The sequence below is a fragment of the Brassica rapa genome, chromosome A08 (assembly GCF_000309985.2).
Source record: "Brassica rapa cultivar Chiifu-401-42 chromosome A08, CAAS_Brap_v3.01, whole genome shotgun sequence".
Lineage (NCBI taxonomy): Eukaryota > Viridiplantae > Streptophyta > Magnoliopsida > Brassicales > Brassicaceae > Brassica > Brassica rapa.
The window spans coordinates 22584665-22606316 of record NC_024802.2 but is presented as its reverse complement, the minus strand read 5'-3'; the positions used below and the strand labels follow the sequence as shown (position 1 = coordinate 22606316).

Here is a 21652-nt window from a genome sequence, read left to right as displayed (position 1 = left end):
TTTAGATACCTAACCAGTAAAACCACCCTAGGAGAAAGTTTTGAACAAAGCTAAATAATGGTGCTGCAGTCATTCAACACTTTTTTTTTTGGGTCTAAAGTCACTCAACACTTTGTTTAGGTTGTACTGTAAATCCATTGGTTGATCGTTTGATTGTGTTTGATTTTATTTTGATTTCTCTCTGTAACATACTTGTTTTGTTTGGTAGTACCGAAAAGAAACACTTTTTTTTATTCATAAGTCTCTTGATATAAGATGACTCGAAAAGGAAAAACAAAAATAAAAATCACAGTCAAAACCGTTCTCTCATATTTATCGATTCTTCTTCTTGTTTCAAGAAGCTTGGATCAAAGTTTTGCACTGTAATGATCAGGCAACATAGTAGATGGAGTTTGGGAGCTTGAAGGTTCTCTTGGGAAGAGGACAACCTGCGAAGCTGCTCCATTGGCTTCCCATCACTCCCCATACTCTGTAACCAAGACCCATCAGCCATGTTCTCTTCTCTGACATGTACTGTTTAACTTCCTTGTGCTCATCTTCTATTCCCCTGCATTGTTCAGTATTTCTAGTTTTAGTATACCGGTTATCTAATCCGGTTATAGTAAACCAGAATCATTAACTAGAGTGGTGTACAACCTTGTTTTTACTTTTTAGCTTAATTTTGGTTTAGAGAATATATAAACCAAATAAGAGGTTGGTTTTAAATATCTGGTTATAATTGATTTATATGAGTTTGTTCGGTTTAGACAATGTATGAACATAATAGAGTTTGGTTTTCTGATCTCCGGTTTAATTGTACCTGAGGATGAGGTTGGACCAGCCATAGTAACCGGCTTGGATGAGGTTGTCAACGGTGGCAGATCTGAGATATTCTTTCCGGGAAGAGACCAAGAAGATCTTGATGCCTCTTTCTCTGATGTCATGGTACAGTTTCACCATGTGTGGCACTGGTGGTGCTTTCCTCTTCCTCATCCAATCTTCAAATTTTGTAGAGTTCAACTTCTCTCCTCTGTTTTCAGTTCCATAATCACATTATTAGTTTCATCAAACAAGATTAAACCCCGGTTATCATAAACCGGCTGAGTTAGAGAGCTAGAATAGATTTACCCAAAGAAGCCATTCTTCTCGTGGTACGGAATGGTAGAGAGAAGCGTGTCATCGATGTCAAAGATCCAAGCATCCATGCCATCACACTTTGTTTTGGTACAACACATGCTCCCGAAATGAAGGATGACCTCATCAACGGCTCTCTCCACGTCATCTTCGTACTGCGACGACGTCATGTACTTCTTGACGTGCGACACGCACTCCTGAGGCACCACATCGAAGTTTCTGACGTTATGAACTTCCACGTTGATCCTCCAGCTTTCGCAGTACCGTTTCAGGTTCGTCGAGACCCCTGAAGAAACAATACCGTTTTGGCTTGACGATGACGACAGTCCTTTGAGCTGGTTCAAGATGTTCCAGTCACGAGCTGAGACGACTCCGACCAAGAGTGAGGCTAGTGCTAGAGAAAGAAATATGGATCGGCCCATGTTTTGAAAGAGAAGAGGTTTAGATCTTTGAGAATCTGATCACAAGTGTGTATGTAAAGAGGATTTTATAGGGTAGAGAAGAGTCGAAGTACGTAGCCATAGCAATAAAGAATTAGAGAAACACAAATCTGAATCCAAGTTTTTGGCCTTTAATTAATTTTAATTTTTGTTGTAATGTTATTGTCAGATTTATTTTAGCAGTGGTCGTTGTTTACTATGTTGATGCATGGTAGGTATTGTTTTTTAAAAAAAAATTATGTTTAAATATTTAACAATAGATACATGAAAATGGTTTGAGTTCTTTTGAACATTATGAATGAATGTGTTTGACCCAAAAAAGATACATGAAAATGGTAACATGGCTGTTTTAACTAGGATCCAAACGATACCACGGGAGAAATTAAACGATCCAGTCACCATTCAAAGTAATTACACAATAAATTGTTTAATCTGTTTTTTATTTATTTGGCTTTACGAAATGGAAAGGACAAGAGACATATAGATCTAAAGGTACGTGGTCAGGTTATGGTGAGTTGGTGACAAAACTGATTGAAGAGTGGGAATACAAGCACATGGAATTTAATTTCTTAATAAATAAATACCGGTGAAACCCCAATTGTATAGTGATTTGCTAGTGAGGATAGATGTAGACAAAGTTTTAAATATTTTTTTTTTTTTTTTTTTTTTTTTTTAACAGGAGGTTCAAAGGTGACCCGTAATCCGCACGTGGTTTCCGTTTGCCCAAAGGCCCGTAATCCGCACATGGTTTCCGATTGCCAACCATCTAATCCCCCTGGCCCGGAACCAGCCGGCACTAATACCCATTACCCAAGGACCCAGCACCAACGCCGCGATAACTTTAAACTTGGGGAGGGCGTAAAGCATTCCGTGGCCACAGGGGGTATTCGAACCCGGGTCCGTATTGGTGTGTTAACTACCTCAAGACCACTAGCCCACCACCCTGTGGTTAGTTTTAAATATATTACACAAACATAGACACATACAGAACGTGGCTAAGCATGACCCTCAAGATCAACTCGCATTTGCCATTTTCGCATAAATATGTGATAATTGTCAGTACCAATAATTCGTTACGAGTTGACAATTTAAACACTCGATTTTGCTGAGCTGCAATCAGTTGTTCACATGAACAATAACAAACCATGTGAAGAATTGACAAAATATAATCTTTTTTTTTGCTAAAATGTAAATATCATAGATGAAAGAAGCTTTTACAAAACAATATCTTAAGTTTGAACTGGCAAAAAAAAAAAACAACAAGATGGATCATGGACAAATACACTAACTAACTTATCTTAGCCACTTGGCCATAAGCAAACTGAAAGCCTTTCTAACCCTGTTAGCCGAAATAATGTTTCTCATCTCCTTATCAATGCCCCTGAAAATTACAGCTGCAGGGAGAGATATCTGGTTATGCCTTAGGTTGTTCTTCATGAGATATCAAAAAAGTGAAGCAAGCTAAAGCTATCACTAATTGGCTTATTACTAGGCCCGTTGCTAAAAATTAAAGGCCCATTTATATTGACGGCCCATATTTAATCACACTCAATCTCACAGTGCATCTACCAAACACATCACGCGTCGTCTCTAACCCTACGAACCCTCTCTTCCTGTAAACGAGAAAAAAAAAACTTGGGAGCTCCTCCATCGAAGTCACTTGCGAGCTTCCTCTTCACTATCCGAGGTTCGTATCCTTCCATCTCCCTTTGTATTTCACGAATTAGGAATACAGCTAAGGTTTTGTTTCTGGTAGCTCATGTTCATGGGGTTTATGATTAGGGTTTGCTTGTCCCGCTAGATAATTACGTATCAAGCTTTACGTATTGTGATTCGTATGAAGATATTATTGAGTTTTGTGTTGAGCTGCTGTTCTCTATCTATGTAGTTACGATTAGGTGCTAATCTTAATGGCATCCATCGATGAGTGTAGGACTAGTCTTATATGTGCTGATTCCACTGTCATGTAAACGTCGTTTTTGTTGCAGTTACTGTTTAGAGAGTTATGGGAGAAAGCCAGGCCATGGTTGCTGAGGGCTATAATGCTTCTGCTGCTACTGTGGAATCGAATGTTGATTCATCTCAATCGGTCGCTAATGTTTCTTTGGTCAATGGGACTGGACCTGAAGGTGGTTCAACTGCGTCTGCTGAGAATGGAACTGCAACAGATAATGTGCCTGTAACAGCTCCAGGAGCAGGACATATAGACAATGCTGGTAATTTCTTCTTCTATTCAATAGACACATCACTGAGAATTGAATTTGTCGTGTTAACTTCAATGATATAATTATTGACTTATTCCATCTCTGTTGTGAAAGGTTCTGCTCTTTCACCGGAAGAGGAGCGCTTATGGAGTATTGTAAGGGCTAATTCTTCAGAGTTCAATGCTTGGACTGCCCTGATTGAAGAGACAGAGAGGATATCTCAGGTATGTATGGATTTTCATAATTAATTTGGTTTTTGTCCTCTATTTACTAAGCTTTGACCTGTGAAAAATTCTATGTGGATTTCATGGTTTAAGTATCTGAATCATGTTTCCATTTAACTTATTTGCTAGTATCTGAATCTTATAAGTCGCTTTCATCTTTGTATATCGTTGGGGGCTTCATTTTCTTTGATCAAGATTGGTAATGTTTTCTTGCTTCCCTAATTACAGGACAATATTTCCAAAATCCGGAAGGTGTATGATGCTTTCCTAGCTGAATTCCCTCTGTGTTATGGCTATTGGAAGAAGTATGCAGATCATGAGGCTCGGGTGGGGGCAATGGACAAAGTCGTGGAGGTTTACGAAAGAGCAGTGCAGGGGGTGACGTACTCAGTAGACATCTGGCTCCATTATTGCGTTTTTGCCATCAATACATATGGAGATCCAGACACGATCAGAAGGTAATGAGTGTTTATTCTTCTATTTGTATGTGTATTAATAGTTTGATTGGTTTTTCAGTTACCTAGAAAAATGATTTTTGCCATCTAACCCTTTTCTTAGATTGCTACAGCAAGTTCTCTCATTTGTGGCGGAAAGATCTGATGGAATTTGTTTAGAAATATTTATTTTTCATACAACTCACTTGCTTGTTCTGGTGAACCTGCTCCATTTTTGTGGTGGTTTATACTTCTTTTGCTTGAAAAATTTGAAGTTAAAAAATACCTGTTTTTATTGTTACCCTCCCATCGAAGTGTATCCATATGCGAAATGCTGCTGGGAAGATCTCAACCAGTTTTGGGCTTTAGGTAGCCTCTGACTACTCGATTTTGGCCACGGTATGCTTTTACCAGGAAGGTAAATGCAGTGTTTGGCAGTATTCTGCATTCAAAGAGTGAATCCTTTTTTTCTCCATAGAACTTGTGCGTCTTTATTGATTGGACGTGTCTGTGTATCTATCAGCGTATATGACAATTCTTTTTTCTCTTTGCTTCTGCAGCCTTTTTGAACGAGCTGTGGTTTACGTTGGAACTGATTTTCTGTCCTCTCCATTGTGGGACAAATACATCGAGTATGAGCACATGCAGCAGGACTGGAGCCGCCTTGCCATGATCTACACCAGAATATTGGAGAATCCCATTCAAAACCTTGATAGATACTTTAACAAGTAAGTTCAAGTGAATTCATCAATCATTTTCCTCTGCACTCTGAGTTGGATATTTCATGTGGATTACAATTGCTATGTTAAAAAATAATTTATATGTTGATTTAGCTTAATCGAAGTGAGCCATATGGCAAATGAGTTATTGTCATGCATATGATAGACTGATTTTAAGTGCCAGGTTTCTTAGTTTATGCTCAGAATTTTAGTGTCTTTCTGTTGTTGATAAATGCTATTCTTGCTACAGCTTTAAGGAGCTAGCGGAAACACGTCCTCTGTCCGAACTTAGGAGTGCTGAGGAATCTGCAACAGTTGCTGTTGCTAGTGATGCTTCTGAAACTGCACTATCTGAGTCTGATGGAAAGGCAGATGAAGGAAAATCTCAAGCTGATGGTACCTCTGAACCATCTAAGTTGGAAAGTGCTGGTTCAACTGATCCTGAGGAACTGAAGAAATACATTGGCATTAGAGAAGCCTTGTATATCAAAGCCAAAGAGTTTGAATCTAAAATCATTGGTTTTGAAATGGCTATAAGGAGGCCTTATTTCCATGTGCGGCCTCTCAATGTAGCAGAGCTGGAGAATTGGCATAATTATCTGGACTTCATAGAGAGCGATGGAGACTTCAATAAGGTACATGTTGCTTAACTCTCTTTTATGTGAAGATACAAGTGCTTTTGTAGATTAAGTCTTACCTCTGTAATATTATTGATCTACAGTTAAGTAGTATCTGGTGCATCATATACTTTATTGGGTTTCCACTGGATCAAAGCATGGGCCTATATTTGGTAACTTTAAGGCTAAGTAGAAAGTATTTCACACTCTCAATTTTTATGGTGCATCATATACTTTAGTGAGTTACCGCTGTTTTGAAAAGTACCAACGTTATTAATGAAGGGGTCTTCATAACAATCTGTCTGTTATTCTCTGTTCTACTTGTGGAGTGTTTGTTCTTTCTATGTTTACATATTTTTTGGTTTTTAGCAGTGATCATCATGTATGCTTTACATTAGATTCTTTTCCAACAGGTGGTCAAGCTGTATGAAAGATGTCTAGTAGCATGCGCAAACTACCCTGAATACTGGATTCGTTATGTATTAAGCATGGGATCAAGTGGAAGTATGGACCTTGCAGACAACGCCCTTACTCGAGCAACTCAAGTCTTTGTCAAGGTATGTAACATGATCTCATGATCTCATTACTTTTGATTGGCTTTGTAGAAAAATTAATATATTGGCATTCTTGGTTATTTATTTGCTTTCTTTTCTGTGGCAGAGACAACCAGAAATCCACCTTTTTGCTGCTCGCTTGAAAGAGCAGAATGGGGATATAGCTGGTGCTAGAGCTGCATTCCAATTACTGCACTCTGAAATTTCTCCGGGGCTTCTTGAAGCAGTAATTAAACATGCGAACATGGAACAACGACTAGTAAGTTTTCATGAACAAGTAGTAACTGAAGAACTAGCTTAGGCTATTATCACCACTCCAATTTTCTATCACCACTCCAATTTTCCTTTACTCGTCTCCTAATCTTATTTGTAGGGAAATGTGGATGATGCTTTCTCTGTGTATGAGCAAGTGATTGCTGTTGAAAAGGGCAAAGATAACTCCATATTACTGCCGCTGCTGTATGCGCAGTATTCAAGGTTTTCCTACTTGGTATGTCTACTAACTTTATAAAAAACCGAACTCCTTTTGTTAAGCTTTGTTGATAGAGTATTAACGGGTTTGGCTTCTTTCTTTTTTTCGATAATACTTTCAGGTTTTACGTGACGCTGAGAAGGCTAGGAAGATTATAGTTGAAGCACTTGATCACGTGCAGCCGTCAAAGCATTTCATGGAAGCACTGATCTTTTTCGAGACCATTCTGCCACCACCAAGGAAGATTGAATACCTCGACCCACTCGTTGAGAATTTGATAAAGCCAAATGTAGACACCCAGAACACTGCAAGTTCCACAGAGAGGGAAGAGCTTTCTTTGATATATATAGAGGTAACGGAGCAAGAAGAGACCAATCTGTTCTTCTAAACTTAAGTCTTCTCAGTTTTAATATGAAATGTGTGTATGGATTTGGCAGTTCCTGGGTCTTTTCGGAGATGTTGAGTCCATTAAAAAGGCGGAAGATCGACATTGTAAGCTCTTTTTACCTCACAGGAGCAGGTCAGAGTTGAAAAAGCGTAGCGCAGATGAGTTTCTCTCTTCAGATAGGACGAAACTGGCCAAAACTTACAATGAAACTGCGCCTGCTCAGCCAGTGTCCAATGCATATCCAAATGCACCGGCTCAATGGTCCGGTGGTTATGCTGCACAGCCTCAAGCTTGGCCACAACCACAAGCAGCTCCTGCACAACCACAGCAGTGGAACCCTGCTTATGGCCAGCAACAGGTAATTGAAAACCAACTCGTTTACATCATTGCTTAGCTTTTACTCTTATTAACGTTTTCATTATTCACGTTAGGCTGCGTATGGTGCATATGGTGGCTATCCCGCTGGCTATGCTGCTCCACAAGCACCAACACCCGTGCCACAAGCCGCTGCTTATGGGGCATATCCTCCTCAGGTAACCGATTAATGTTTAAAGAGTGATTAAGCTAAAAGTTGGTTAACTAAGAATTGTTTAATTTGATCAACTAATGAAATGATTATTTATTTGTGAAAACTTCAGGCATACCCAGCTACAGCACCATTGGCTGCCCCGGTCCAGCAACCCGCTGCTGCTCCTCCTCAAGCTTACTACAACACTTACTACTGAGTCTGTTGGTGTTGCTTGTCCTTAGCCATTTTCTCTTTAGCTACTCAAGTTTAGTGTATGACTCTTGTCTTGATGTTTTTACGTGTCTCTATTCTCGATCAGTGACATTAGTTTTACTTTCAAGTTGCTTGGATTTCCGCTGGTTATGACACAGATTGTAAGAGACAAGTTTGAAATGATGGGCCGGTTAGTGCGGTTTAGCAGACAGACAGCATTTGATCTTTTTTTGCTTAACATGTCTCCTTCTGGAAGTAATGTCCCGCGAACTAGCCTTTATGGGTAAATTACACACTTCAAACTGTAAAGTGTTGTTATAAACGTCTTGATGAAAATCAAACATTTTCTAGATAAAGGAGAAAAAACGATGTAAAGATAATCTTACAAAAGGAAGAAACGTCGTTACAGACTTAGTTACAGAGCTACAAAAACAAACACAACATTTTTTTTTTCTTTTTCACATTTTTTCTGCAGTCTTTTCAAATAACTGATTTACAGAAACATGCTTCGAACTTTTTTTTTATAGTAAAGGTCGCAAACTGAGAAGGCCATCATCCGAACTAGAGACCTTCCGCAGTACAAGAAAGATGACATCAAGCTTGTGAAAAGCTTCTCAGATTCTCTAACCGCACACCGAGAAGAACTATAAAGCAGAGCCAGCAACCGAAGAAACAGAAGAAGGTGAATAAGCCCACGATGCAAGATCCGTCTGTGTGTATGTATATAACAGTTGAGAGCCCCTCTGCCTAGCATTCTAATGCATAAGTCTGCACCTGTTGTTCATATTTTTTGAAGGATGAGAATCGAAATAATCATATGTTAATTCAACAATATTACTTCAACAAGATCAACCTTCTCAATAATTCTACCTCGGCCAGGTTCTCCTCAGGTGAGCTGTTTGGTGCAGTGAGGTTGGACGCAGCAGCTGTGTTGTACCGGAAGATCCTAAGCTTCCCCTCCTGTGAAAGTATTTAATAAGTCTTTTATGTAGATGTATTATTGAGGAAAAAAAGATGCACAATATTGGATCACTAACCTTTGTCCCATAGACAAGACCTCCTCCAGGAGAAGGATGAAAGCAAGCGACATTAACTTCATCCTCTGAGCTTGGAAGTATTCTCACCAGTTCCATATCTGCAACTCTATAAATCTAAAGCAAGAGAAAAAAGAGAGCAAAATGATTATTTCAAAGTTTATATAGTATAATATAGGATCTTCGTAACTAGTTGAGCATAAATGTTACCTCCAACACTGTGAAAAAGTGTGATGTTGTTTCTCCATCACTCACAATGCTCTTCAAAAGAGAACCATGACGCCGTCCATATGCAAGCAATATGTGCTCGGAGTTTGGAGAGAACTGCACGGAAAATTCTAATTGTCAAGTACTTCATCACAATAATACTAATCAGTGAGCAACTTTAGCCTATTGATTAGTGGTGAGAATCTCATGGACCTACACAATAATAAAGTACTTTGCGCATTTCAGTGGCTCGCTCTAGATACAGAGAAACTAGTTGGGTGTGTTTCTTTGGTTAATTCAGGAAAAATCACACTTGAACCATACTTTAACTCAATCAGGATGCTGATTAATATACTATTTCATAAGATACTTTATACTATAAGAAATGAAAATTTCTCACTTCCTCACAATGGATGCATTTTATTTTATGGATCAAATCAATGCTATGCAAGCAAACAAACAAAGAATAGATAAAGAAAATGCCATAGTTACAGAACCATCATAGGCATCACAGTGAAGAGAACAAAGACCAATTACTACCCAACACCAAGTTCCCTTCCAGAAGAAGGAGCACAGAGAAAATTGCAACGGAGACTTATCTCTGTAAGAATATACCAAATCTAACCTGGATAGAGGTCAAGCAATGAGCAGCCCTAATTGCCCGTGACACAAGCACTGAACCAAATCTGTAAGACATATATAAACACATTCCATCGTTAGTTTCCTGCTATATTCCCTTTCAACAGTTGAGAAAATGTAATAACACTTACGTTTCCTTCTCGAGAGAATACACACGAAGTTCATACATGACTTGATGTGCTGTGACAGGATGCCGAGTAGGGGAAGTTGCAAGGCCAGAATCTTGTTGGACCAGAGTCTGCAAACCAGGATCTGCCTCAGCATGAGGAATAACACATGCAACACAAGCTGCTAAATATCTCCCACATGGCGAAAAATGGGCTCCCATCTCACTGCAAAGATAAACACACATAATGTAACAAAAGTGAAATCATCAAAGAGTAGCACACACAACTATATTAAGGAGAAAATGTACCTGCAAAGAACAGCGTGATGTATTGTTAATCGGCACTTGTCGGACCTTAGAATTGCACATGGGTCTTTGATGTCATGTGCCCACACTCTAAGTTTGACAGTACAAGGCAACTCTGCAGCAGCAATCGAAGAAGCCAGTTCGGAGGGGAGTCTGTTTACCACAGGCTGAGCATCAGCTCCAGCTTCCTGTTGAGCGTTACGAGAGGCAAGACCTCCTGCTAAACCAGATCCTGAGAAGCGGGTTCGGTCTCTTGCAGAAACCCCATATAAGTTAACACCACCAGGAATTTCTAGTGACGCCACTGCAGCCTCTAGACTGGCTGTGGATGTATGAGACGCTGAAGAAGAGCCTGTATGAGGAGGAGCTGTGCCACTACTACCAGTGGGAAGAACACCAGCCTGGCTTTGAGCCATCAACCACCCTTGTAGAAATGGTACCTCCCACGAAACTCTGTCTCTTGAGTGAAACAATTGCTGAAACTGTCCAAACTCAAGTAAATCTGATTGACTTGACACTTGCCTGGGAATTCTATTTCCTCCAACAGGTTGAGCTTCATCTATATCCATAGCATCAACGGCAGTGGTCGAAGTTCTAGCTCTAGCTTGGGAGTTTTCTGGGACAAGATCACCGGAAACAGCCAAGGGAAGAGGAGGAGGAGTAGACATTGTTCTGCTGCCGCCGTGTTCTACTGAACTCTGATTACTCTGAAATCTTGATTGCGCACTCCTTGGACCAGTAGCAGCAGTAGAATATTGGATTCTTGGATCATCAGGAGAGTATGAAGGCAAAAGCAAGTACGGTAATGGCACAAGTGGCAGTTCCGCTGCCATACTGGTATGACTGCCACCACTCTGCGTGTTGGTGAAGAAAATAGCAGGAGGTGGATATCGCAAATAGCCTGGAGATGTTGCTCTAGTCATTGCGGAATCTGATGAATCAATGTCAGTCACCTGCCATTTTGTAGTTTAAAAGAGTTAAGCCCACAAAGTGGCAGAAGAACAATGACACAATCCTCAATATGTTAGCTCTCACCTCTGCAGTCAAGAGAAGAGGAACCCCATGTGGATGAAAGTGTACAGCTCTCAGGGAACGCCTCGTCTTCAAGACAATCGCTGGTGTTGCGTCCTCCCCTGTCTTATTGTAATGCCATATGTGCAACTTCAAAAGAAAAAATAATTAATCAAACTTTAGGAGACCTTTACAGCAGATTAAAAGGCAATAAAATACCTTATGACCAGATGCAACGGCAAGTATATCACCTTCAGCGTGGAAAGCTATGGAAGCAATAGGTCGATCTGTTTAGGGAAAAGAATAAGAGGACGTTAGCTGATTATATGCAACAAAAAAGGAAAAAAAACAAAATGCTTAGCACTTACAGAAATCATGAGATCTAATACACTCGGAAGTTATTGCATTCCACAAGCGCACCTCATGATCTAAACTTCCACTAGCAACTATTTCTGAGTGGCGTGGGTGGAATCTGACCTGCAAGGAACTCAATTACATTAGATACTAAAGCAGTAGTCTACAGAAACTTAAATCATTGCAAAAAAGATAGAAAAGTTGACACCTATCATCCAGACCTACATAACCAATGAGGCAGTGACAAGACAATAGAGCCACCAAAAATTCATTTCAATTAGGTAATATAGTTATGGTCAAGTACAGCTCTACCTAGTAACCATGTGTAGTCATAAATTAAATAAGATAAAAGTCTCTAACTCACCACCCAGGGTGTCCTCCGATGGCCGCTCAGAACTTTTAAGCATTTTCCAGTCTCACAATCAATAATCTTAACAGTGTGGTCCCCACTACAAGATATAGTAAATCTCATTAGCAAATCTGGAAAAGATTCATAGTAGTACAACAAATAATACGTACTGAGTAGAAGCAAGAGTTCTTCCATCAGAACTAAAAGCTGCTGCAATAGTTGACCTTGGAGGAGGCACAAGAGGACAGTAGTCAGCAGATAAATGCTGCAATGACTCTGCCTCAACCCTACATACAAAAAAAAAGTAATCAACATAAACTAATCTTCACTTTTGCGATAAAGAAAGCTTGAATAGACGATGAAAGCAAAGGTACCATGAAATAAGATTATGTCTCTGCTCGCTCACAGTTTCGCTACTGGTTCCGCAGGGTGAATCAGAAGTATCACATCGCCTAACGCCCCATCGTTTCCGTGGCACAGACTTTGTTTTAGGTGAAATCTCTCTCTGAACCAGCAACCTGAAGACGCTCCTAGACCTGAAAACAATCATATACTCAAACCAGATCCAACCAGATCAGAAGCTAAAAGAATAAATTTATCTAGTTCAAGATTCATTTCCAAGCAAAACTACCGTTTAAAATGCTGAGAGACTAATCATGATTCATCTATAGTGCCAAATCTGATACTACATAAGATCTGTCTCCTCTAAAAATAATTGCATAATCTGAATATTCCTATATAAGCCTTGTAAGTAGCTGATCTAAGCTCTGGATCTCTAAGTCGTCACCAAGTATCCATAATTCAGATGCAGAGAAAGGGTTCTACTTCAATTCTAAGAAAGCTCTGACCTTTGGCGAGCCACTGGCTTTGGTGAAGGAACCAGCGGCGGAGGAGGAGGAGGTTGATCGTGTGACCAGATGGATTCTGTCATTTCGAAATTCATATGAATTATCTATGTGACATTCGAATCCATTAGATGCGAAATCTGAGATCTTTGTGGAAAGCGACGCCCAAATCCCCGATCTAAATTTTCAGAATTTTCCTCGCCGGCGGCTCGTGCCCTGTGGCGATGGGGGTTTGATTTTCGATGAAGCGCGACGAAGGAAAAAAAAACCTAAAAGGAAAAGACAGGATGCCTCCTTGTCTGAGGAAGGTCTGGTAATAAACGATTTTTTTTTTGCCCAGCTCTTTGATTATCTAGACACATATTTCTGTTTTTTAAATAATACCCCTATATTTTCTAATGTTTTGAAATGAATACCTTAGTATTGTTAAGTGGCTAAAACGTACAAAACGATATTCTCTGGATACATACAAAGTTACACGATTGAACAACTGGATTAAACGATAAAAATCTAGCAAATACAAATAATTTTAAAATGGTTACACATCGTGTGAATTTCTTAATTTAAGAAATACAATTTGTAAGTAAAACCAAACCTATCAAGTGTTACACAAACCTTTATATAGACCATGATCCACGGCACTGACACAAAGTTGTCGTTAACGATTGATTGATCCATAGTCTACGAACGATTGAACATAAGTATATAACATCTAAAAGTTCATAATGGTTAAATTTTGCGGATGTAATAGCACATGAAAGTTATTATAATGTTAGTTGGTAATAAATATATCTTACAGAGGCATTATGAAAAATATTGATATTTTCAAAATAAATTAGAAAAATAATTATATATGCTAGAAATGATAAAAAAGGAGTCTGGGATAAAAACCTTGAGCTCCACCATCTTCTGTTCTTCCTCTAGCTGCGCCGCTTTCTCACTCTCTTTGCGTCATTCAGGTTTGTTTCCATCTTCTTTGGAGAAATTAATTCAAAAGATTCCTTCCTCTCTTTCCTTCTGCTGTAGGAACTCCACATAGATCAGTAGGGATCCAATTGGTTTTGATATTTAGGTAACGGAACTTAGATTATGCAATCTATGGTTAACTCTAATTTCTTCGAGGGGGGACTTGTCTTCGTGTAGTTTGCACGCCCTCTCACAGCCAGTTCGCGTTAGGGGCTTCTGATTAACTACTCATAGGGTTCTTCTGATTGGTTCTCGTTTTAAGCAGGAGCAGTCACAATGTCGCGGAACAAGGGTTTGGCGGAGCAGGATCTTAGTAAATTGGATGTGACTGTGCTACATCCTCTGTCTCCTGAAGTCATTTCTCGCCAGGCTACTATCAACATAGGTAACCTCTGTTGATGTCGAAGAAGCTAAAACACTGTGCAATAGTTGAAGCTAAAGGCTATATATAATGTTCTGTCTCAGGAACCATTGGGCATGTCGCTCACGGAAAGTCCACTGTCGTGAAAGCTATATCTGGTGTGCAGGTAATTTTTACTATGCCTTTTTTCCCTTTTTCACAGTTCATTTGAGTGATTTGAATCTGTGATATATTTTGTTACTAGAGCAGTTGATTGATTGGGCAGAGTATGGACTCACTTTAATCATTTGTTTTATTTTCTGCTCTTGTGCAGACTGTCCGTTTTAAGAATGAATTGGAGCGTAACATCACTATTAAGCTTGGATATGCAAATGCTAAGATTTACAAATGTGAAGATGAGAAGTGTCCCAGACCGATGTGCTACAAGTGAGTTTTTGGCTTGCAATAGTCATCTAATAATAAGGTTGTGTTGTGTTGGAGAGTCTTAACAATGCATCTGTTATTCTAGGGCATATGGAAGTGGAAAGGAAGACAACCCACTTTGTGATGTCCCTGGATTTGAGAACTCCAAGATGAAACTACTGAGGCACGTGTCATTCGTTGATTGCCCGGTATGATGAGCTTTATGACTCTCTTCACTCTTCTTAACATGCTGTTTTAAAGATTATGGAATAGTCATTATCCTTTTTCAACGATCTGTTTGTTTTATTGCATCTTATGAATGTTTTTTGGTGGAGGATTTAAAGACAGAGGGTTGATGAAAAAGCATTAGATTTCTCCACTCTTAGCTTTATTCTTGTTTGATGATCTTCTTTTTCTATTATTCAGGGACACGATATTCTCATGGCGACTATGCTCAACGGAGCAGCCATCATGGACGGTGCACTTCTCCTTATCGCTGCAAATGAAAGCTGTCCGCAACCACAAACATCCGAACATCTCGCTGCAGTTGAGATTATGCAGCTCAAGCATATCATAATCCTCCAGAACAAGATTGATCTTATTCAAGAGAACGTTGCCATTAATCAGCACGAGGCCATTCAGAAATTTATAATGGTTCGATTTTCTTATCTCTTGTTGCATTCTCATTTCATCAAGTTGGTTAAGCTAAGAAATATCACATCCTGTTTGCAGAACACTGTCGCAGATGGGGCCCCAATAGTCCCTGTATCAGCCCAGCTGAAATACAACATCGATGTTGTATGCGAGTACATTGTCAAGAAGATCCCAATCCCCAAGAGGAATTTCATTTCACCGCCAAATATGATAGTGATTCGGTCTTTTGATGTCAACAAGCCCGGGTTTGAGGTTGATGAGATCAAAGGTGGAGTTGCAGGTGGAAGTTAAAGACAAACAAGGTTAAGTTGAAGATGAAGTTTATTTCTTGAACTTTCTTTCTTACGATTCAACGTTACAAGAGATGTCTTATTTATACATAATAATGAAAACCCTAGTCTTCTAAACAGGTGTCATCATCAGCTTGAAGCAAGGCCATCAAGGGCTGAGAATGGATTGGACAGCTTGAGCTCAAACTTCTCTTTTGCAGTCTGCTTTATCGTACTGCTTGCTGTCTTCTTGGACTGTAGCTCTTTAGTTTTAATAACCGCAGACGACCGTTGAGACTCAAGCTTGCTGGGCTCTTCATTGCGTTGGGCCTGAACATCTTCCGGGTACATTTTACCCTTTCCCTTTTGTTCTCTAGTTAGCTTGGTCAGGCCCAAGCAACTCTCTTTCTCTGCTTGATGTTTCTCTGTTTCCACAGAAGGTACTTGTGCTGTAATAGCCCCCCTCAAACTTGGTGTTGGTGGAACATCTACACCCAGTTTGTAGCGTAAGGAGGAGAAGGCCTGAGCCGGTAGTGACTTAGTAAAAATGTCAGCGAGCTGGAGGCGAGCCGGAACATGCTTTACTACTACAGCACCCAAAGCAACTCGTTCTCTGATATAATGATAGTCTATCTCGAAGTGCTTTGATCTTTTGTGGTAGGCTGGGTTCGCTGTTAAGTGGACAGAGGAGAGGTTATCACAATACAGCTCAGGAGTCACCGGTTGAGGTACTCCAAGCTCACGTAAGACAGAGCATATCCAAGACAGTTCCTTTGCCGTTTCTGTAAGGGAGCGGTATTCAGCTTCAGTGGAGCTACATGAGACGGTTGGTTGTTTCTGAGAAGCCCATGAGATGATGTTTGAGCCGAGGAAAGTGCAGAACCCTCCAGTAGAACGACGAGTAGAGGAGCAGCCACCCCAGTCACTGTCACTATAAGCTCTTAGAGTGAAATCAGTATCTGCAGTGAAGTTGATCCCCATTGACAGAGTGCCTTTGAGATATCTCAGAATCCTTTTTAGTAGAGTGAAGTCTGAGATAGAAGGAGCATGCATTTTTTGGCACACATAGTTGACGGCAAACTGAATATCAGGGCGTGTCAAGGTAAGATACTGTAACTTGCCAGCCAAGCATCTGAAGTATGTTGGGTTTGAGAAGAGAGGTTCCGGTTGCTGTTGTGGATCTTTTCCTCTGTTAAGCTGTTGAGGTAGAGGAGTGGCTATTGGGGAACAGTCGCTCATAGAGGCCACAGCGAGTATGTCTTTTGCATACTGTTCTTGACTCAGAAACAATCCATTTTCGTGAAAGATCGCTTGGATACCGAGAAAGTAGTGCATCTGGCCAAGATCTTTCATCTTGAACTGCTGGTTGAGAGCTTGTAGAAGTTGAACCATCGCAGTAGAGCTGTTTCCAGTCAGAAGCATGTCATCGACGTAGAGAAGAAGCATGATGACATCTTTACCTCGAGAATAAATGAATAGAGATGGATCTTTAAGACTGCAGACAAACCCAAACTCAAGAAGATAGGAGCTGAACTTGTCAAACCAGGCGCGAGGCGACTGTTTTAAGCCATACAAGGCTTTGTGAAGAAGGCATACGTGATCAGGTTTTGTTTTGTCAGTGAAGCCAGCTGGTTGTTTCATGTAAACAACCTCAGTGAGATCACCGTGTAAGAAGGCGTTTTTAACGTCCATCTGTTTGATATCCCACTTCATGACTGTGGCAATGTGGAGAACCGTTCTGACTGTTGCAGAGCGGACAACTGGGCTGTATGTTTCGAAGTAGTCGACGCCTTCTTCCTGGTCATATCCTTTTGCGACGAGTCGAGATCGGTGTGACTTGAAGGAACCATCCGCATTGAGTTTGACTCGATGTACCCATCTTGATCCCAAAACGTTCATGCTGGGAGTAGCAGGGACTAAGGACCAAGTTCCTGTCTCTTTACAGTTATCAATTTCTTCATGCATAGAACCGTTCCAACCCGGGTGTTTGAGAGCCTCTGAGACAGTTTTAGGTAAGGAGTGTGATGCCTTTTGGGTTAAGAGACAGTACCGAGGATTTGGTTTTGATATTCCAGCTTTTGCTCTGGTGATCATGGGGTGAGCTGATGTAAGTGTAGGCAAAGACGATTGTTCTGTCCTGCGTTGTGGAGTGGTAGAGCTGTTGCCAATAGAAACAGGATCGGAGCCTGACGTACACTCAGAACTCTCCACTCCACTAGCAGTAGAACAACCTGAGCCAAGCACTGGTGAAGGAGATAACTGAACTGATGATCGTGGTTGTCTTGGAGTAGCAGGAGCAGAGCTGTCGCTTGTCACAGAAGTTAAAGGAGGAAAATCCTCAGGAGTAAATATTGGGTGTTGAGACGTTGGCCTCTTGGAGGAAATCACCTTAGGAGCTTGGTGTTGCGTTGTTTTACTTGAGACGACAGCAGGAGTGGTCTTTTGGAAACTTTTGTACCAAGCATCCATTAATGGTGAGGTTGCAGGTGGGTGAAGATGAGCATACTCTTTTGAGAACGGAAAGGATTGTTCATTAAAGATAACATGCCTAGAGATATAGACACGACCTGTTGTGGGTAGAAGGCATCTGTATCCTTTGTATCGCTCATTATATCCCAAGAAAACACACTGCAACGATCTAGGGTCCAGTTTGGAAGAGGCATAGTCCCTGAGCATTGGGTAACATGCACAGCCAAAGACCCTGAGAGCTCTGTAATCTGGTGGCTTGCCATGAAGAAGTTCAAAGGGGCTTCTGGAGTCATCAAGGGCCGTATGAGGGAGGAGGTTACTTAAAAAATTTGCGGTAAAGAAGGACTCAACCCAATACTTGTGTGGGACTTTGCTGTGAAATAGAAGTGACAGACCAAGCTCAGTTATCTGACGATGCTTTCGCTCAGACAACCCATTTTGTTGGGGTGTGTGGGGACAGGAGATGAACTGTCTGATCCCATTCTGTTGGAGATGGCTTAGGAAGGGTTTGCTGACAAATTCCCCTCCTCCATCACATTGAAAAGTTCCAATAGAAGTATGAAACTGGTTTTGAACCATTGAATGAAATTTAACAAAGGTATCAAAGAAGTCTGACTTATACTTCAAAGGAAAGAACCAACAGAATCTAGAGTAGTTGTCTATGAAGACTACATAATATCTAAACCCCTGAACTGACATAACAGGTGAGGGTCCCCATAAATCACAATGAAGCCTCTCCAATGGTCTTGTGGCGACAAAGGTAGAAGCAGCAAAGGGAAGGCGTGAACTCTTTGCAAGTTGACAGGCTTCACAGAAGGTTTTGATATGTTTATTGATGTAGATAGACTTAGTTGATGATAGTTGTTGAAGAACTTGGAGATTTGGATGTCCCAACCTCTGGTGCCAAACATCATCAGACGCTGTGACTTGTCTTGACGAGTAGAACACTTGAGACGGAGCATCAGAGAGCTTGTAGAGACCTTTATTGCGACTTCCCTGAAGAAGAAGCTGCTTGGTTGACTTATCAAACACACGCACATCATCAGAGTCAAACACAAAGGCACATGGATAGTCTGAAGTAGCTTGTGATACAGACAGAAGTGATTTAGCCATATCAGGACAAACCAAAACATTATTTAAAGGAATGTTACCTGAGGCAGTTGACAGAGATGTAGAGCCAGTGTGGGTGATAGGAAGGAACTCTCCATTTCCAACCATCACCGAGTCAGAACCAGTGTAGGCCTGAGACTGTTGGAGATGCCGTGGTGAGTTGGTGACGTGTGTGGTGGCACCTGAATCAGAGAACCACTCATGGCCAGAACTGCTTGTAACGTCTGTGATGCGAAGGGCTGCTAGAGCATGTGGCATTTCCTCTGATTGATAACCGTTATCAAACCTATGCCAACAGCGAAGAGCTTGATGCCCTGGCTTTCCACAGATCTGACAGATGGGGCGTGAGTCTGAGTCGGAGCTGACAGAAGAACGAGAGGATGGTGAGACATGTTGATGAAAGCCTCGGCCTCTTGTTGAGTAGCCTCTGTTCTGACCACGACTTCCACCTCGCTGAAAGTTACCCCTTCCTCTGTTGGAGTAAAAAGCAAGGTTTGGAGTTACAGAGCTCTGGTCGACATAGCTTTGTAGTCTGTCTTCGTAGCTGGTAAGGCGAGGGACAACATCCTCAAACGTTGGTGTGGGATGAGAGTCCATTGAGCTTTCAATGGTGGTTTTGATAGGCTCATATTCTTTACCAAGACCATGAAGAGCAGCAAAGACTTTCATTCTTTCAGAGACTGGACTTCCGATAGAAGAGAGTTGAGAACAAACGCTTTTTATGTCTTTGAGATAGATGTCCATCGTCTTCTCCATCTTGGAGACGGTTTGAAGCTTTCTTTGAAGCTCAAATAAACGAGACGAGGATGAGCGGTTGTAGTAGCGAGCAAGAGCTGTCCAGACTTCATAGGATGTTCTACAATCGACTACAACACCAAGGATGTCTTCTGAAAAGGAACCAAGTAGCCAAGATTTGACGACCTGATCTGTCTGGAACCAACGACTTCGTTCTGGGTGGGGAACTTCTGTCTCGGTGCCGTTAATACCTGGAACACGCACGGTGGTTGGAGGTTCTGGATTGAGACCGTTCACAAAGCCAAGTAAGCCTTGTCCATTGAGGAAGGCTTCAAACTGAGATTTCCAGAGGATGTAGTTGCGCTCACTGAGGGTAACGGTCACACTGTTTTCTATACTCAGAGTTGGGGGATTGTACACCTCCATGGCCATAGCATCCGAGAATCTATCCCTGATGCTCTGATACCATAAAGACAAACAAGGTTAAGTTGAAGATGAAGTTTATTTCTTGAACTTTCTTTCTTACGATTCAACGTTACAAGAGATGTCTTATTTATACATAATAATGAAAACCCTAGTCTTCTAAACAGGTGTCATCATCAGCTTGAAGCAAGGCCATCAAGGGCTGAGAATGGATTGGACAGCTTGAGCTCAAACTTCTCTTTTGCAGTCTGCTTTATCGTACTGCTTGCTGTCTTCTTGGACTGTAGCTCTTTAGTTTTAATAACCGCAGACGACCGTTGAGACTCAAGCTTGCTGGGCTCTTCATTGCGTTGGGCCTGAACATCTTCCGGGTACATTTTACCCTTTCCCTTTTGTTCTCTAGTTAGCTTGGTCAGGCCCAAGCAACTCTCTTTCTCTGCTTGATGTTTCTCTGTTTCCACAGAAGGTACTTGTGCTGTAATAGAAGTATCCTACGGGTATCTCTCTCTCCCACTCTCTTAATCCTCAACTACAACTTGCTTGTGTCAGTATATACCATTGTGTCTCTAACTACATTTTTTTTATTCTTATAGGGTGTTTTGAAAGTGAACCAACTAATTGAGATCCGACCTGGAATCGTTGTGAAAGACGAGCGTGGCAACCCGAAATGTACACCAATATACTCCCGCATTATTTCACTATACGCGGAGCAGAACGAGCTTCAGTACGCAGTGCCTGGAGGTCTAATTGGAGTAGGGACAACGATGGACCCAACTCTAACTCGTGCTGATCGTTTGGTCGGTCAAGTCCTTGGTGAAATAGGCTCCCTACCTGATGTCTTTGTTGAACTCGAGGTAGGAGGGTAATACTTATAGTCTTATTAAGTATTCTTCTTCTTTGGTAGTTAGTTAATTCGGTTAATGTTGTAGGTGAACTTCTTTCTTCTACGGAGACTGTTGGGAGTGAGAATAAAGGGATCAGAGAAACAAGGGAAAGTGACGAAGCTAACGAAGGGAGAGGTTCTGATGCTCAACATTGGTTCCATGTCGACGGGAGCCAAAGTTGTAGGAGTAAAGAACGATCTGGCTAAGCTGCAACTCACTGCTCCTGTTTGCACGAGCAAAGGAGAGAAAGTGGCACTGAGCAGGCGTGTGGAAAAGCATTGGCGTTTGATTGGTTGGGGTCAGATTCAAGCTGGAACCACCATTGAAGTGCCTCCCTCACCTTTCTGAGCTTGAAATTTTTTATTTAACCCTCAAAAAGATAATAAAAACTCTTTCTTGTTCATGTGGGGATTTTTTGAAAGAGTACCTATTAGTTTACTCTGTTTCTGTGTGTGTGTTTTTTTTCTTTCTTAGTAGGGATTATTGGTTGTTGTATTTTTATGGATTTGAAAATCTGAACTAAATCTAGTGTTATTGGTTCTATGATTTTCAAATCTGTATTAAAATCATGTGTTATTGGTTTAATGATTCATAAATTCTATATCAAATCAAGTGTTATTTAATCGCACGGATTTACTAATA

General features: G+C 40.9%; 4 protein-coding genes across 9 annotated transcripts; 2 read left to right on the top strand and 2 right to left on the bottom strand.

Annotated features, from left to right (window-relative positions):
• Positions 1-205: 205 nt before the first annotated feature.
• On the bottom strand, positions 206-1710 carry LOC103836593 (acid phosphatase 1). Its single transcript, XM_009112882.3, has 3 exons — positions 1108-1710; positions 800-1009; positions 206-547 (listed from the first exon to the last, which is right to left on the bottom strand). Exons 1-3 carry the CDS (start codon positions 1533-1535, stop codon positions 370-372), a joined length of 816 nt encoding a protein of 271 aa, XP_009111130.1. The 5' UTR covers positions 1536-1710; the 3' UTR covers positions 206-369.
• A 1383-nt stretch (positions 1711-3093) lies between these two features.
• LOC103836592 (pre-mRNA-processing factor 39) lies at positions 3094-8115 on the top strand. 4 transcript variants are annotated; one of them, XM_009112879.3, is made up of 13 exons: positions 3094-3240; positions 3542-3769; positions 3872-3981; positions 4210-4439; positions 4976-5143; positions 5385-5769; positions 6165-6308; positions 6412-6564; positions 6679-6795; positions 6899-7129; positions 7215-7523; positions 7597-7698; positions 7804-8115. In XM_009112879.3, exons 2-13 carry the CDS (start codon positions 3559-3561, stop codon positions 7888-7890), a joined length of 2247 nt encoding a protein of 748 aa, XP_009111127.1. In that variant the 5' UTR covers positions 3094-3240; positions 3542-3558; the 3' UTR covers positions 7891-8115. The 4 variants fall into 4 exon arrangements, with proteins under 4 accessions (XP_009111127.1, XP_018509275.1, XP_033133491.1 ...); XM_018653759.2 differs by lacking the exons at positions 3094-3240; positions 3542-3769; positions 3872-3981 and adding an exon at positions 4731-4833; XM_033277600.1 differs by lacking the exons at positions 3094-3240; positions 3542-3769; positions 3872-3981 and having other exon boundaries at positions 4210-4833.
• A 123-nt stretch (positions 8116-8238) lies between these two features.
• On the bottom strand, positions 8239-13072 carry LOC103836591. Of its 2 annotated transcripts, none has more exons than XM_009112877.3 (14): positions 12741-13072; positions 12267-12428; positions 12063-12179; positions 11908-11992; positions 11558-11666; positions 11409-11476; positions 11214-11339; positions 10182-11131; positions 9898-10098; positions 9753-9813; positions 9131-9244; positions 8924-9037; positions 8740-8846; positions 8239-8660 (listed from the first exon to the last, which is right to left on the bottom strand). In XM_009112877.3, the coding sequence occupies exons 1-14, from the start codon at positions 12833-12835 to the stop codon at positions 8642-8644; spliced, it is 2328 nt and encodes a 775-aa protein (XP_009111125.2). In that variant the 5' UTR covers positions 12836-13072; the 3' UTR covers positions 8239-8641. The 2 variants fall into 2 exon arrangements, with proteins under 2 accessions (XP_009111125.2, XP_009111126.2); XM_009112878.3 differs by having other exon boundaries at positions 8757-8846.
• A 512-nt stretch (positions 13073-13584) lies between these two features.
• LOC103836590 (eukaryotic translation initiation factor 2 subunit gamma) lies at positions 13585-21618 on the top strand. 2 transcript variants are annotated; one of them, XM_009112874.3, is made up of 10 exons: positions 13683-13809; positions 13969-14088; positions 14169-14230; positions 14378-14490; positions 14573-14675; positions 14893-15120; positions 15199-15407; positions 20614-20623; positions 20720-20980; positions 21056-21618. In XM_009112874.3, exons 2-10 carry the CDS (start codon positions 13980-13982, stop codon positions 21356-21358), a joined length of 1398 nt encoding a protein of 465 aa, XP_009111122.1. In that variant the 5' UTR covers positions 13683-13809; positions 13969-13979; the 3' UTR covers positions 21359-21618. The 2 variants fall into 2 exon arrangements, with proteins under 2 accessions (XP_033133493.1, XP_009111122.1); XM_033277602.1 differs by lacking the exons at positions 20614-20623; positions 20720-20980; positions 21056-21618 and adding an exon at positions 15531-15734 and having other exon boundaries at positions 13585-13696; positions 13966-14088; positions 15199-15422.
• Positions 21619-21652: the final 34 nt, after the last annotated feature.

Coding starts and splice junctions, on each gene's coding strand:
- LOC103836593 (XM_009112882.3), bottom strand. CDS start 1,535: ATGGGCCGATCCATATTTCTTTCTCTAGCACTAGCCTCACTCTTGGTC. Junction 1,010..1,107: donor GAGAAGAATGGCTTCTTTGG/GTAAATCTATTC, acceptor AACTGAAAACAG/AGGAGAGAAGTTGAACTCTA. Junction 548..799: donor TGGTCCAACCTCATCCTCAG/GTACAATTAAAC, acceptor TGAACAATGCAG/GGGAATAGAAGATGAGCACA.
- LOC103836592 (XM_009112879.3), top strand. CDS start 3,559: ATGGGAGAAAGCCAGGCCATGGTTGCTGAGGGCTATAATGCTTCTGCT. Junction 3,770..3,871: donor AGGACATATAGACAATGCTG/GTAATTTCTTCT, acceptor CTGTTGTGAAAG/GTTCTGCTCTTTCACCGGAA. Junction 4,440..4,975: donor GATCCAGACACGATCAGAAG/GTAATGAGTGTT, acceptor TTGCTTCTGCAG/CCTTTTTGAACGAGCTGTGG.
- LOC103836591 (XM_009112877.3), bottom strand. CDS start 12,835: ATGAATTTCGAAATGACAGAATCCATCTGGTCACACGATCAACCTCCT. Junction 12,429..12,740: donor AAGCCAGTGGCTCGCCAAAG/GTCAGAGCTTTC, acceptor GATTGTTTTCAG/GTCTAGGAGCGTCTTCAGGT. Junction 8,847..8,923: donor GTCTTGTCTATGGGACAAAG/GTTAGTGATCCA, acceptor ATACTTTCACAG/GAGGGGAAGCTTAGGATCTT.
- LOC103836590 (XM_009112874.3), top strand. CDS start 13,980: ATGTCGCGGAACAAGGGTTTGGCGGAGCAGGATCTTAGTAAATTGGAT. Junction 14,491..14,572: donor CCCAGACCGATGTGCTACAA/GTGAGTTTTTGG, acceptor CTGTTATTCTAG/GGCATATGGAAGTGGAAAGG. Junction 20,981..21,055: donor ATGTCTTTGTTGAACTCGAG/GTAGGAGGGTAA, acceptor TTAATGTTGTAG/GTGAACTTCTTTCTTCTACG.